This window comes from Apus apus, chromosome 1, assembly GCF_020740795.1.
Source record: "Apus apus isolate bApuApu2 chromosome 1, bApuApu2.pri.cur, whole genome shotgun sequence".
NCBI classification, from domain to species: domain Eukaryota; kingdom Metazoa; phylum Chordata; class Aves; order Apodiformes; family Apodidae; genus Apus; species Apus apus.
Genome location: NC_067282.1, coordinates 110,787,008 through 110,802,943, shown reverse-complemented (window position 1 = coordinate 110,802,943; position 15,936 = coordinate 110,787,008). Strand labels below are relative to the sequence as shown.

The window sequence follows — 15,936 nt, the reverse complement described above, 5'->3', positions numbered from 1 at the left end:
AAAAGTTCAGAGAAGACAAACTTGGAACCTAAAAATTAGATGCTTATGGTCAAAACCAAAGCCCAGAAACCCTCTGCTTTGAGAACTACAGAGGTCACAAAGTATCGGAATTTATGCTTACACTAGAATCAGAAGTTTTTCAAGCACTTGAGCTTATGCACTCACACAAGTGGCCCCAGCCATTTATGTCCCTGGAAAGACAGGATCCACCAAAGCAGTGACTCACAAACTCAGAGAGAAGGCAAAAACCCACCTCCTGTGCCCTGTGCTTACTCTGTTACTCAGCTACAGCCTGCATAACACAGACAGAGAGCAAGAATACCACGGACACACTGCTGGGCTGAACGGATGGGTTTAATTTTGTTTTCTCTCCTGGGGCTCTATCTCTCACCTTTCTGGCAGCCAGTGGCCCAACTAAAGAGATATAAATTAGATTTTAAATGTAGTCATGTGTTTTGCAGCTGTTAATTCAAAATAATCCCATATGATATTTTTTTGCATCCTTCTAGTATTTAGAACAATCCATTTATTCTGATCTTCTTTCATACTAATATTTGTGCAGACTCAATTACTTGTCAACAGTGTTTCCATTAATCAGATATCCCAAAATGGAACTACTTTAACTATTTAGTTATCTCATTTAAGTGAAATATAAAACAAAACCAAAAAAACACTTAACCATTTTCAGACACTGACCTTATTCCCCTAATGGAAGAAGCTGTAAAATTCCATTCATGAATCTGTTTCTGTAAAGGACAAAGAGCTGTAAACAACCACAGTTTAACCATGACTTAATATTGAAAACAAAGTCATGGCACGGTAAGCAAAATAAAGTTTTCCCAACATGTTTCTTTTCCTTTCTTTCTGCTCAAATTCCAAATAAACTTGATGTATAGGTGAAGAAAGGCCATATATCTCTATTTTACTCGCTTGAGGAAAAGCTAATATAAATGGCACAGGGTGCAAATAAAGGCCACATTTCCTCACGTAAAATTAAATTTGAAGAATAAACCTTGAAGCAAAATTTACCAAACATTATGGTTTTACTCAATACATCAATATATCATCTTAAAGATGGAGCAGACTATGCCCTACTCGTATCAAGGCTTGAAGGGAAAGTAAATTTCATACATCTTCCTAAGAGGTTCTGAGCCAACAGCTTTGGCGTAGGCAGCACACTGGAGGCAGAACAGATGAAGGACAGGCTGTGCCTAGAAACTTAGCTCTCCATAAATCTTAAGCTAATAGCTGGATCTTATTTAGCACTGCCAGGTATGCACCAAGAATTTGTTACATAAAGAAAAGTTGTGTCAGACACTTCCACTCCAAGTAGTGAAGCAGAACCATGTATTGGAAACGAAGTTCATAGATCCAGGTAATTGTGTGGTCTTCTCTTGCTCTACTGTGCTTCTTTTCCACACTTTGCCCCTCTCCATTTTTAGTTACCTGTATCGGTCTGATATTAAGAAGGGGTGGGGAATGACATTCCAGGTTTCAATGTGAAACTGAAATTATTTCTCACTTTTAAGAGGTTACACTGTCTATAACTGTGTCTACTCCTTTCCTGATCTCCTGTGCCTTACCCAGTAATACAAGGTACCAAATATTTAATCTCTTGACATTTATTTGTCACAGGCTGCCATTTTTTTTTGTTTCAAATCTTAACAAAAAATCTCTACTTTCAAATTTTAAAATTTCTACAACATTAAATGCAGTACTAGGCTTTATCTTTACTTTTTATCTTGATTTGAGCTGTAACTTAATAAACACCACAAAATTCTACCTATAAATATTATGAAAAATAACCCAGGCACTTCTAAGACATAGTCAAAATAAGTGAAATCTGAACTTGAGATAAAATAATTGTTTTAATCATAGTCCCTCCTTTTACTTTCTTTGTAAGAAGTCAACTTTCACATCTGCACATAAGAAATACTGAGGCTTGCTTCACAGAAATGTAGCAAACCTTAAATGATTGCAAAGTGCTCCAAAATCTACATGTGAAAAAGGTACTTTAAGCACAGTGAACCAGAATACCTTAAACACATCTTCAGGTAGCTTTACCGTTTCAGCAGGAGACACATGCCACAAAGAGAGAGATCTCTCATCTGCTTCATTGTTGATTGAAACATAAGCAGGCTGGTAGACTTTAGTTGGTTCTATCACCAAAACCTGAAGAGAGAGAGCACATTTTTTTCTTAAAAAAAAGAGCAGCCAATACATGACAGTATCTTGAGAATAACTACTGCTCTGAGACAGATAATTAGTAATCTCAAAGTAAGACCTAAAACATTTCCAGTGGGAGAGACAGAGGGCAACAAGACAAGGAAGAAAATGTGTTCCTATGTACAACAAAATGGTATCAACATGATTTGTTGTAGGATACTTAAAGAGTATTTCTTAGAATGCTTTTAGGGTGGTAGGTTAAATGTTTTTTAAAAAAGTAAAGATTAGCAGAATACAGGGTTCTGGCTCATGCAATGAAATAACTGGCAGTTAAGTATATAAGTATTGTATTCAGAATCTTTCAATTCTTACTACATCCTATCCAGAAACACAACACATACAAAACTTGTTTGGACATAACATCTTACTGGAAACCGCAGTCCATTAGTTTTCTCTTTTGTTGCCTCAAAAATTATATCTAGCCAGAAAGTCAATCTTTCTTGTCTAGGAGAATGTTCTATGGTGAGTTTCTTGAAGCGCTGAATTAACATCAGATTCTGAACTAATGATTTCAGGTACCTAGAATGTATTGAATTAATGAGTTAATAGAGGGGAAAAAAAAAAATAATCAGACACTAAAAGCACTTAACTGACTTATACATTAAAAAACAAAACTACAAAGTTTAAATGTACTTTAAAAGCTTGTGTAACAGAAGTTATTGTGCTGCATTTTACAAATTTCTGGAGAGAACAGCAAGTTTAGTCAAAACCTTAAGTCGCACGTTCAAGTAGATTTTAATGAAGAATGTCTTCTTGCAAATGTGTATACTTATGTGGCAATTAGACATTATAAGCTAGATGATGGTGGGGGAGGGAAGCAGCAGCTAGCTAAACTCTGAAAAGAACATTTTCACAACCTTTTTGCAATTCTTTCACAAGGAATCATCACCAGTTTCCAAAATCTTTCCTATAAAACATAAGCTTCAATGTGATCTAAATCCAACAATGATGGGTAACGTTTCTTACCTTCTCCCTTACTTCCCAAAACAAAAGAACAGAGTATAAAGGTAAAGTTACAAACAATCTAAGAATTCAGCTGAAGTGTCTACAAGACTTTTTAATTTTGTGTATTTCCCCATTGTTGGGTACTTGAGCTACAGCCTTCTACCACATACCATACTGGAGGTTTCAGCTTAAAAAGTTTCTCTGCTGCTTGTACTGCTTTACCAACATCATTAGCCAGCATGCTCACGCTGAAGAACTGTCCCACATCCCAGTAACTGTTCATTTTTTCTAGGCTTCCTTTTCTTCCCAATAAACTGTTTAACCGTACACCTGTAAAATTTCAATTAAAGAACATATTTTTCTATCAGTAAAAAGCTAGTGTGTTGGGTTTTTTTTCTACTGGCAAGACTATCAGTAAAAGACTAATAACACTTGATTACTGATAATAAAGAGTTCAAGTTTTCCTCAGAAAAAAAATTTAAATTGCACAGCACAGAGGCTGGGTCTGCAAATAACATCCCAAATACAGTTCAGACAGTCAGAACTCCTACCACACACAGTGTTGAAAAAACCCATGTGGTATCTGTCTGGGCTGTCTGCCTCCTGATGCTCAGCATAAGCTGCAGATCTTTGCGTCCTCGAGACCTGCATCTCCTGTAAGAGATCAATGGCTAGAGGCTTAGACAAGTCCACCCCAGAGGCAGGAGAATGATTTAAAGCCACCTTTGCATTCTTCCCCTTTAAGGTTCAAGTATGAGTTTCATACAGGATCTGATTCCAAATAGAATTTTCAACTATTATATTTCTAGGAAGAATTGCATATCTGTTTCTATCATATGATTTCCTCATGGATGTAGAGCGGTGGGGTTTAGTGAGCACCTACATGGAAGATGCAAATCACAGAATGGTAGGGGTTGGAAGGGACCTCTGAAGATAACTAGTCCAGCCCCCTGCTAGAGCAGGATCATCTAGAGCAGATCACACAGGAATGTGTCCAGATGGGTTTTGAATGGCTCCAGAGAAACTCCACAACCTCTCTGGGCAGCCTGTCCCAGTGCTCTGTTACCCTCATAATGAAGGGTAGACAACTAGTTACTGTTCTGGTAGATCCTTCCAGGTGATATTCCTGTGAATCCCTCAGTCCAGAGACAAAATAAACCCTGTGGGTCCTTCTCTGGCATCTCTGAGGAGAGCTGGGCCACACAGTGTCACTTGCTGTTTTGTTCCATGTTGACAATGCAATGCGATAATCTCTATGGTGCAGTAAGACAGTTTACACATGGTGCTAGAGCTGGTCTCTCCATGTTCCTCTCCCATTTCTGGGACCCTTTAGATAGACCAAGTTAGTAGAAAGCTGCTCCAAGGCAACAAGAAGAAAAATGGTCTTTCAAGATCCCTGTGTTTTAGACTGCCATCCAGGATCTGTCAACTAAAAAGCCTTAACTGCCTTTCCATCTGTGTAACCCATTGGCATAGGCATTTTGTTTTCTTCACAGGAAGGGGGGGCAGAAAACTAGGCTGTGGCACTGTGTGGATATTTACCTATTTTCCTTAGTTCCATTGAGCTTTCAAATTGTTGTCCTGCAACAAGCAGCAAAACTGCAAGGTTAATTCCAGAATACAGAGTTGACTGGAGTTCAAACCCTTTGCGATACCTGCAGAGAAGAGTCATTATATAAAAGAACTGCAATAATGCGAAATTTTGGTAGGTGTTTTAAGCTATTAATTTACTGTAAGGACTATATGGCTAATTGATACCACTAGCACTCTTTGCAAAGAGCACTTGAAAGAATGTCTTCTGGAAAGAAAGAAAAACTTCTGCTTAGCTTTATGCATCTTGCCACCTTGCGTGGTTTTGTGAAACTAAAAACAGTTACTGCAGAGCTCTTAAATGCAATAGAACATCATTTTAATGTATTATTTATATGAGAGAAGCAACAAAAATATTAGTCTTTGGTGTGTTTTACAAAAAGACCAAAATCCAAGCCCTTTGTTTTAAAGCTTCATGTTCATTAAAGGTAGCCAAGACACAGCTGACAACAGCTGAATGCATGCCACCAGCTGGTGCAGAATAAAGAGATCCATATGAAGCCTTTGAGGTCACTACTACCCATGTTGCACCAAGCATGTTGAGGTGATTTGGGGGGAAAAATAAGACAGACAGAGGTATTTTCAGTTACAATACAAACCACCCATTGCTAACGTTACTGCACTCAGCAGTGGTCTCTATGATTACACAAAAATACATGTGTGAACAGTATGTCAGCAAGAGCCTGTGTGTACAGGCATGTCTTACTGTCTTAAGATTAATAATGCAGTTTATCAATATTTTTCCTTACATACAGTAGATCATTGAATTTCCTAGGGATCATTGCACAGAGGACCAATGTAATTCCTATGACCACAGCTGCACTTCATTTTGGCCTTGAAGCAGATAAACTGTGTATTTTCTCTGCAAAGAGGTGGGTGAGTATATCCCCCAATAAACTATGTGTATCATTCCATATTTGTGATGGTCTATAAAGAGAAGCAAGGAAACACATATCCAAAGAACTGGTGCTCAGTAAACAAATTACAGAAACAGGATCCTGAAAAAAAGACAGATCAAGTAGAATATTTGATCTTCTAGTTCTCACAGCCCTGATTTTCCTAGCCAGAAGTAAAAGTCTGAAAGAGTTTTTTTTCTGTTACCATTCAATGGCATGATCTCTGCTATTGGTGTCTTTACAGTCAGAATCAAGAAACATATCTTTGTAGATCCTCCCACATAAGCAAAACATATCTGGAGCAGGGTGATCACAAGTTTGTAGGACTTGAAGCATAACTTGTAGTGCCTTCTCTCTGTCACCTGCATTATTTCTTCTGAAATCAAATACAGAGAATAAAATAAATTAGTACAGATCTGAAACAGTAACTGCAAGATGGTGGAATAACATTATCTGCCATCTGTCCCATAACACATCCATCTTTATTTACACTGATATATGATTGTTGGTTGATTGATAAAAATCAAATGTATTCTTCTATCACAGGATTATAATTCTAGCTCATACAAGAACTGACTTAAGCCCAGTAACTCATGTATGAAAAATATCTGCCATCTCACTTTATTCCTCCCTATATAAGCAGACAGACTCTGTACATCCTGCAATGAGAAACAAGGGCTTGTTTAGTGTTTGCTCCTGATGATACTTGTACAAAACTAGCCATTTTCAGCATTCGAGCTGACTCAGTTATGCCCAAGATCTGTAACCTTGAATCCAGAGGATCCAGAGCCAATACCAGGCAGTACTGACTAAACACCAGAGAAGCCAGGTCAATCCTATTTCAGCAAAAAGAATTATGGAGCTCAATATGGGGCCTTTGAACTACAACAAGAATAAAAGGGCAAAACTGAACTGTATTTCTTTCTTAATTAAAATTCTTCAGATTAAAAAAAAAAAAGAAAAAAAGAACAAGCAGCTGTCAAAGCTCCTTTTTGCAAATATTTAACAACCATATCAGTAAGAAATCTGTGATTAAGCAACACTTCTTATTATTAAACACATCAGAATTCTTGCTTGCCCTTACCTTTTTTTTTTTAAGTTTAGAACTCACTATTTACTGCAAAAAGGCACTTAGAACTAACCAAAATGTCTGTTTGCAAGAATAATGTAAACACAATGGTTTAATAACCTCTTCAAGATATTTTTAATTACCAGGGAGGTTTAAAATATTTACCAACCCCTTTTCAGAACTGGTTACTGTTTTTTGATCCCTACTTAAGTAACCAAGTACTGTGGTTACTTTGTCAGCAATACCAGTAGCAGGTAAAGGTTTATGTATTATTTACATGCCCTGAAATGATTAATATTTACTGTAAAGTGGCTCAGTTCCTTAAGTAACCAGCTGATGACGTAAGACCAATAACAACACACCTGTAGGAACTTTGAGGCTTCTGTACATGTTAGGTGATGGAGAACACCTAATTAGATTAAATAGACTTGTAGGTGCTTGTGCACATGTTATCCTGCCTTTGATGTCACTGGTAGAGTGTAACCTTTCAAAGCAAGTACCTGAATATTTTTTAAACAATTTTTTTTCTTCAGATTGATTGTTGTGCTGAAATTAATGCTTGTCTTCTCTAATGAGCATATTAGCATTTTCCTGCTTCTTGGTTACAGGCCAGCTTGCATTAAGAGGTTCATCAGAGAAGATAGTGATAGGACAAGGGGCAATGGTTTTAAACCGAGAGAGGGGAGATTTAGGTTAGATATTAGGAAGCAATTCTTCACTCTGAGAGTGGTGAGGAACTGGAATGGGATGCCCAGGCAGGCTGTTGATGCCTCATCCCTGGAGGTTTTTAAGGCCAGGTTGGATGAGGTTTTGTGTAACCTGATCTAGTGGTAGGGTTCCCTGCTCATGGTAGGGGGGTTGGAACTTGATGATCTTTAAGGTCCCTTCCAAGCTTAATGATTTTTGATTCTATGAATGAAATATGTTCTTCATGGTATCACACAAACTAGTAATTTTGTAACAAAATACAAGTTTGAAATAGGCATTTTTCATTGGTGCATCTCAACAAACTATCTGTTAGCCTGCCCATGTTTGGGAAAAGCTGCATCCTACCTTAAACACATCTGCACACACATGCAGTGAAAATATGATAGAACCATATGGGCTGGAAGGGACCTTTAAGATCCTCTAGTTCCAACCCCCCTGCACAGGCAGGGATGCCTCACACTAGACCAGGTTGCTCAGAGCTCCATTCAACCTGGCCTTGAATACTCCAGGGAGGGGGCATCTACAGCTTCTCTGGGCAACCTGTTCCAGTGTCTCACCACCCTCATGCTAAAGAATTTCTTCCTAATGTCTAACCTAAATCTGCCCTCTTCCAGCTTGAAACAATTACTCCTTGTTCTCTCACTACAGATGCTGGTAAAAAGCCCCTCCCCAGCTTTCCCGTAGCCCCTTCAGGTACTGGAAGGCTGCTATAAAGTCTCCCTGGAGCCTTCTTTTCTCCAGGCTGAACAGCCCTAACTCTCTCAGCCTGTCTTGTTAAGAGAGGTACTCCAGCCTTCTGCTCAGTTTTGTGGCCCTCCTCTGGACTTGCTCCAACAGGCCCATGTTCTTCTTGTGTTGGGGGCCACATTCTTCTTGTGTCCAGAACTGGACACAGTACTCCAGTTGGGATCCCATGAGAATGGAGTATAGGGGGGTAATAGCCTTCCTTAACCTGCTGGTCATGCCCTGTATCTGTGCTTGGGATTGCCCTGACCCAGGTGCAAGACCTTGCACTTGGCCTTGTTGAACTTTATGAGGTTGGCATGGGCCCACCTCTCAAGCCTGTCAAGGTCCCTCCCTTCCCTCCAGACTGACAACCACACCACACAGCTAGGGGTTGTCAGCAAACTTGCTCTATTACACTGTCCATGTTGCCAAAGATGTGAAACAGCACCAGTCCCAATACCGACCCTTGAGGAATGTCACTCATTGCTCGTCTCCATTTGGACATCAAGCCTTTGACCACAACTCTTTGAGTGTAACCATCCAGCCAATTCCTTATGCACTGAGGGGTCCATCCATCAAATCTGTTTCTTTCCAATTTAGAGACCAGGATATCACACAACACAGTACTGACCACTTTGCACAAGTCCAGGTAGATGACATCAATTGCTGTCCCCTTGACCACCAACACTGTTACTCCATTGTAAAAGGCCACCAAATTAGACTCAATTTGCCCTTGGTGAAGCCATGTGGATTGCCACCAACCATGTTCCCATTTTTCCATGTGCCTTAGCAAAGCCTTCAGAAGGCTCTGCTCCATGATCTTGCCAGGCACAGAGGTGAGAGTGACTGGCCTGTAGTTCCCAGTTATGAGTCACACTTCATGGTTTGTCTGCGTTTGGGGGGAGCAGTTTTAAAAATCACTAATCACGATCTGAAGATTCTTTCAAAATACAGTTTTACCTTTACATAATACATTTTAATGGTACATGAGTTAAAAAAAAGTAACAGTACTACAATTTTTAAAAAACTACATTTAAAAAAGCACATGCCACGTTAATAATACTATTTTTCCCCCATTGCGTTTTTTTTGTTAACACAGTTTTTTCCCTCTGCCTTGTGAAAACTTGCACAGAAACCAGAGAAAATCAGCTTAAATTATGTGAACATGAGAACTGCAAAAGTGAGGAATGAGATCTCCAAGTTACTTCTAAATACTATGGTGATTCTGAAAATATCCTAGTGTTCAATGAAACACAACCAAAATCCCCCCAGAAGTAAAACACTAGGAATTAAAATAAAAATGGACAGAGAGTAAAAATTAAAGCTGTCATGGTGGCTTTTTACAAATACCCAACACAGGAATCTTCAGTGCTGTGTATAGTTTCAGGCTGTATTTGAAAAAGAAACTAAACTACTAGAATTAGGAAAAAAAATCAATGGGAGAGAAGAATGATCAATGGCATGGAACGGTTTCTGTATGAAGAAAACTTCTATGAACTAAGGCTTTTTGGACAGAATTGACTATGTAGAGATTGTTTTTTCCTAAAAAAGAAAGAAACTAAATGTTGTCCTGTAGAACACCTTTATAGCTTCTAATCACCTTCTCTAAATTAGTCTCAGTGTTCTATTGCCAGTTTAGTTTTGCCTGATAGTTTGCATCCTCCAGAAACTACTCACTGATTCACTTGCCAATTTGCTAATTTGCTCGTTGCAGCACTGCCACGATTTATCTGTCTGCTTACTCTACCATGTTTCTTTAATCCCAGAAGCAGTCTTCTCACTTCCCTGTTTACACAAGCCTGTTCTATCTGTCTCCTCATCCTGCCCAACTATCCACTTCTCCCTTGCCTCTCTGAATCTCCCTGAAGGGCTGCTAACCTGCTTGAAACAGCTTAACACATAATAAAAACAAATCTTTAAACATGCATATGAATACATACACTGAACAAGCAGAACTGAATTATGAGCAAGTCAGGATACAACTTCAGTTTTGTATCACATGTTCTATGCTCCATCTCTCTGTCACATTTTGTCTTAATCCAGTGTTTTAACTCAAATACTTTCCTCTGAAGCCCAGAGACAAGTTGTAAACCAGCAATATTACTTCTTCCAAAAAGCACAATACATTTAGAAACTTTTCACTAGTAAGTTATGACAGGATTTTTTCCATTTCTCCCCATCCCATTCCCACTCCTGCACACTCTTCTCCCTCTCCAAAACAAGCTACTGTTCAATAACTTGGCAACTTTAGTCACTGGAGCTGTGACTTGGATGTAGAAGCCCGAAGGTAATCTACGTTGCTGAGACACATTTGCTTGTTTCCATGGGGGAACAGCTACCCCACCAAGCAGTAAGTCCTGAAGGATGTGCACATGCCCTTCCTTTCTGTTGTACGCACAGCATCCTCCTCAGCTATTTGTAGATAAGGGATATGAGACATTCTCAGATTAAAAATCTGTAAATTGCTAACAGCACCAGAAATACTCCCTCCACAAATCAGTCCTGTCCCCATCCACCACCCCCACAGTTCTCTAGGCCTCTCCTGCTCCAAAGTGCAAGAATAATTTCCTGAGGTTTGCTTCAGTTTGTTCAAATTTCCTGAGTTTGTACTAATGGAGAGAAGTTGCAAAAACAGCAATTGATTGCTGAAAGCAGAATCTATTTACAAATCTATCCTCCTTTTCCCTTCCCAAATTTACTTGACAAACACAAAAATTACTACAGCTGTCTCTGGAAGTCCCTGAGCCACAAACTGGTGGAAGCAGTGAGAATATTTAAGGAGAGTTACCACTACGCATTTTCCTGTCTTTGTCCTCTTCCCCAGGTATCTGATACTGACCACTGCCAGAGACAGGGATCTAGGCCAGCAGGAACTATGCCCTCAGCCAGCATGGCCATCCTTGTGCTGTGTGCTGTTTCTCTGCCCTAACTCTCAAACATCATCCAGAAATCAGTTACATCGCAGCCTCTCCCCTGGAGTAACAATGCCTTACAGCAAAAAAGAAATTTATCCCCTCCCCTCCTCTGTTTTTTCCTTCTACCTCAAAGGCATTATCTTCTCCAAATGCTTCTCTCCACTGCAGTTAATATACTGCGCATCCTACTTTCAAATATCCCTACGTCAAAAACTCCTAATGCTTCCTAGGCTGGTTTTACCAGCTTTAAAACATTAGCATGGTTAAGGAGCCAGAACTATGCTCAGCAAACCAAGCCTTTGCACAACAAAGTTAACAAGAAGAGCATGGATTTTACTGGGATGAGAATTATCTCAGTCTGTAAGTAACAGCTGATAGATTTTTAAATATTTTTTTTTCACCTTTTTGTTCATGTCTTTCCCTGTATGGCTTGTTTCCATCTGTCTAGGTGGAGAAGGCTATGCAATATAGAAAATTCTATGTCAGTAAAAAGGAATTCACTCAAGGGAACCCACCTTTGGTTTCCTTCATATGTGTTGTTGACGTTTTGATTTGATCTTATTACTTTAAGGCCTCTAATCAGCAAACATATTTCTTAAAAACCAATGCCCAGGGAAATAAATCAAACCATAACAAATCACCCTGAAAACGTTTCTCATAGAATAGTACATTCAAAAAGTGTAACCCATTTTTTCCACTCTATTTCTGCATGAATCTTGTTTATCTTCTGATTCCAGCCTTAAAGCAGCTATCAATACTTTACTGCACATGGCACGACTAGAAAAAACCCTGATCTCACTGTCACATTGCAGAGGAAATGTCAGTGAGACAACTTAATGGGTCAGTGTAAACACAACCATTCATAAAATAACTGGCCTTCATATACAATAATGTGCTCATTTATTATCATGTACAACTCCTTTGCTTACAGTAATGACACAATTAATAATAAAATGTAAGTTTGAATTTTCTTGCATAAAAATTGGACACTGTTAAAGTATGCCTTAATGACTCCATAGCAGATGATCTGAACTGCTACTAACCATATAGAAATCTACAACAAAAAAGATTTGAAAAAATTTCTTCATTATTGAGGAATACAACAACTAACTAATTTGAACTGGAGTTATTACACTTGCAAGCTCACTTAACTCACAAACTAGTTTCTTGTTTTAAGATACATTTCACAGAGGATGCAATTTGATGGCAGAGCCCTCAATATTTGAAACAGAGAATGAGGAAAACAAGACCTTAAATTGGGCTTTGAGACTGGCACTAAATTTGCAAATCTCCAATTATGTATGACAATGGAAAAAACAGCTTGATGGGTTTTTTTCCCCTCACATACTCTTCAGGTGCTTCATGCAAGACACTCATACAAAATGAGGAACCACATGATGTGTTTTTTTACTAAATCTGAGTAATTGCAGAACAGAACATTTTAAATAACCCAGTGTTTTTCAATGGGAATAATTTCCTCTGGCTACTATTATTCACAATTACCAGTGATTTTCTACTTGCACCCTGTTATGCCCCTCACTTGCTAATTGCCTTTTTTTATTACTGTATTGGAATATGTTGCTTGTTACAACACAGCATGCTGAGTTAAATAATAGTGGCTGCAGCTGCCCTTGTCTTTAATGTAAGTGAAGACAGAACTGCCTTGGAAAGGGACTGAAGCCTTCACAGCTCTGGCTTCATGCCAGGGCTGGGTTTGGTTTTACTGTCTACTCTGTTTTGAACAGAACTTGGCATACCCTTTGGCCTCATTGCAAGCTTCCAGAACTTGGTAACTTCAGGCCTGGTAAAATAAGGCCAACAGGAAAATACTCAAACATAAGTGTATTGTGAATCATCAGAACCTTTGCTATGCAGCCCTAAACTAGGGAAGTAGATCCTAAGCAAACAGCCAGCTAACAAGCACACTTAGCATTTTAATTAACCATAAATACCTGTACTTCATCTATCTACTACATGCATACAACAACAACATGAAATAAAACAATACTGAACTATCATCTTTTTTATCACTCAACCTGGTTACAAGCAAGTACAGTTCACAGAGATGGATTGCAAAACTTTCCTGTCCCATTGGTTTCGAGTTTGATTTGTACTGCTCATGTGACTTGTTCAATGCTTTTAGATAGTTTGTGGCAACATAAAACACAGAGCAGGAAATTATTTTATTCTAAAATAAGATATTCTATGAACTTTTTTAAAAATGCAATTGTCAGTTAATTGCTTCTCAGTGGAAAACAATGGTGGGTTTTTAAAATAACCTTCTTTCACTATTTGCTTGTGTTTTTTTCCAGATGAACCAAAAATGTAACTGTTGATCCTATTTAATCATCCTGGTACTTTAACATATTGAAATATTGTGATTCCAAACACAAAAGGTATGAACATATCTATATATAACACATTACAGGAAAGCTGTGGAGGGACTGAAAGGAGGTGGAGGAAAGGCTGAAAGAGCTGGGACTCTTTAGCCTAGATATGAGAAGGCTGAGGGGAGACCTTACCAATGAATACAAGTATCTAAAGGGTGGGTGCAAGGAAGATGGAGACAGGCTCTTCCCAGTGTCAGAATGAGGGGCAACGGGTACAAGTTGGAACACAGAAAGTTCCATTTAAACATAAGGAAAAGCTTCTTTACAGTGAGGGTGACAGAGCACTGGAGCAGGCTGCCCAGGGAGGTTGTGGAGTCTCCTTCTCTGGAGATATTCAAAACCTGCCTGGATGCAATCCTGTGTAAAGTGCTCTACTTCAGTGGGAGAGCACTAAACGACCTGTAGAGGTCCCTTCCATCTCCAGAAATTCTGTGATTATGTGACTTTTTACAAGGGCTTGTAGTGATAGGATGAGGGGTAGTGGCGTTAAACTGGAAAAGGAGAGATTTAGGTTAGACATTAGGAGAAAAATTTTTTAATATGAGGGTGGTGAGGCATTGGCACAGGTTGCCCAGGAAGGTTGTGGATGCCCCCTCCCTGGAAGTGTTCAAGGCCAGATTGGATGGGGCTTTGAGAAACCTGGTGTAGTGGGAGGTGTCCCTGCCCATGCAGGGGGGTTGGAACTAGGTGATCTTTAAGGTCCCTTCCAACCCAAATCATTCTGCGATTCTATGATTCTATGACATAGTAAATTACTTTAGATGTCCAACTCTGTTCAGAAGAATAATGGGATTCTTTAATTTTAAAAAAGGGAAGAAAAAAGCTGTAATACTTGCCATACATCCAGGTAGTACTTCTACCTTCTTTTCATTAATAAAGACAGCCATTGTTCTAGCTATTCAGGCAAATTACTTATTGGAGTGGTAGCTGGATGTATTCACACATTCAGATTCTGAGAGACATCAAATCTCAGGGTGAAAGCTTCCACAAAAAAAAGGATCATTGGCCATATACCCTGTGTGTGAACCCAGAAATTAATCAATAAAATCACTTAGCAGACCTCGGCTATAAGTGAAGTACATGAAAGAGCCAGGTCCTAAAAAGCAAGCAGTACTAACCTAGGTCAATCCCATGAACTATACCTGTAACTCACACAGGAAAGCAGAGCGGACAAAAGTAATAGTGACATGCAAACCATGGCACAACACACAGGAACACTTTTTAAAAGTGCAAAACCCTCAAAATTTCAGAAGAAAAATTCAGATCATCATTACAACGTCAATTCAGGCCCAATATGTGTACTTGCCAATGTAAAATTAAACTGTGGGATCAGGACAGGAGTGGTGGGGTAGTTTTTGGTTTGTTTTTTTTGTTTGTTTAAACGGAACATGACCACTGGTCATCTCATACAAGAGCTGGTCTTACTGTGAGGTTCTGTCATGGACTTGCATTTACTAGTGGTGTCCAGGCCCCTGCCTTGGGAGTTGGGATGCAGGTAGAGGAGCTGCAGGAGAAAGGACAATCATACACCTGAGGCAGCTGGAGGACATCCTGTATCACTGTCTTCTAGCTTTACACCGGTCCCTTCACCCAAAGGCTTGCCACAGAAATGTACATTCCTCATTTTATAGGAGTTCTAGCTTGTGAGCCTGAAGGCTAATTAATAAAGGTGCATTTACATTCATTGCTAAAGACAATGGGATTTTAAAATACTTTTTATGATGCTTTACACTTCAAAAGAAAAATCACAGTGTAGACACCTCAGGCTAAGAACCTTTAATTAGTGACTTTTATGTATCTCTGTGTTAGCTTCACATCTGTAAATGTAAGTAAACACCATTGCTCTATTTCTCCACGGTAAGGTGAAAAATTACTCAGGTATTGCAACAAAAATTTGAAAGGACCCACAAGGAACTAATGATACTGCAGGAGTGGGGTGGAGGGCTGTGCCATATAATTTATGTGCATTTATAAATCATATGGCAGTGTTGCATCTTTAACAAGCAGATTGATACAAAAAAATTGAGGATACTGACCAGCTGACCTCCAGCTATTCCAGTGCACCACACTAGGCAAAACTCTCGAGGGAAAAAAATCAGTCAGCCTTCATTTAGACACACATTTAAAAAAGGAAATAAAATGGCAATCTTAAATAATAAATTTCTTAGCTGTCAAGAATCTGGGACTATGCGAACATCCTTTCATGACAGCTCCCATATGTCAACTTCTCCTTACACAGTGCTTGACTCCCAGGCTAGGCATACCCATGGGCTGGAGCCAACAGTCATCTACATCAGAAACACCCAGCCCTCAATTCCACAGCATCTTACTTCATACCAGTGTTGTGAATACAAATACTGAAAACATACATGGTGCACACTTGGGCTGAACCTGTATCTCAAGATGTGTTCCATCCCATGCCTAAATTAAGATACAGTTAGATCTAAACCTCTGCTGGGAGGCAACAAAGA

General features: G+C 39.1%; 1 protein-coding gene across 5 annotated transcripts in view; it reads right to left on the bottom strand.

The window, feature by feature from the left end:
* Positions 1-15,936, bottom strand: part of MAP3K15 (mitogen-activated protein kinase kinase kinase 15) — an 87,301-nt gene that overhangs the window by 29,798 nt on the left and 41,567 nt on the right. For 3 of the 5 annotated variants that reach the window (XM_051611313.1, XM_051611334.1, XM_051611351.1), the window contains 6 exons: positions 5,863-6,033; positions 4,714-4,826; positions 3,342-3,501; positions 2,595-2,745; positions 2,038-2,172; positions 697-746 (listed from right to left, as the gene is read on the bottom strand). In XM_051611313.1, coding sequence (XP_051467273.1) covers positions 697-746; positions 2,038-2,172; positions 2,595-2,745; positions 3,342-3,501; positions 4,714-4,826; positions 5,863-6,033 — 780 coding nt within the window. The remainder of the gene's footprint in view (positions 1-696; positions 747-2,037; positions 2,173-2,594; positions 2,746-3,341; positions 3,502-4,713; positions 4,827-5,862; positions 6,034-15,936) is intronic. The other 2 variants (XM_051611323.1, XM_051611343.1) reach the window with 1 other exon arrangement.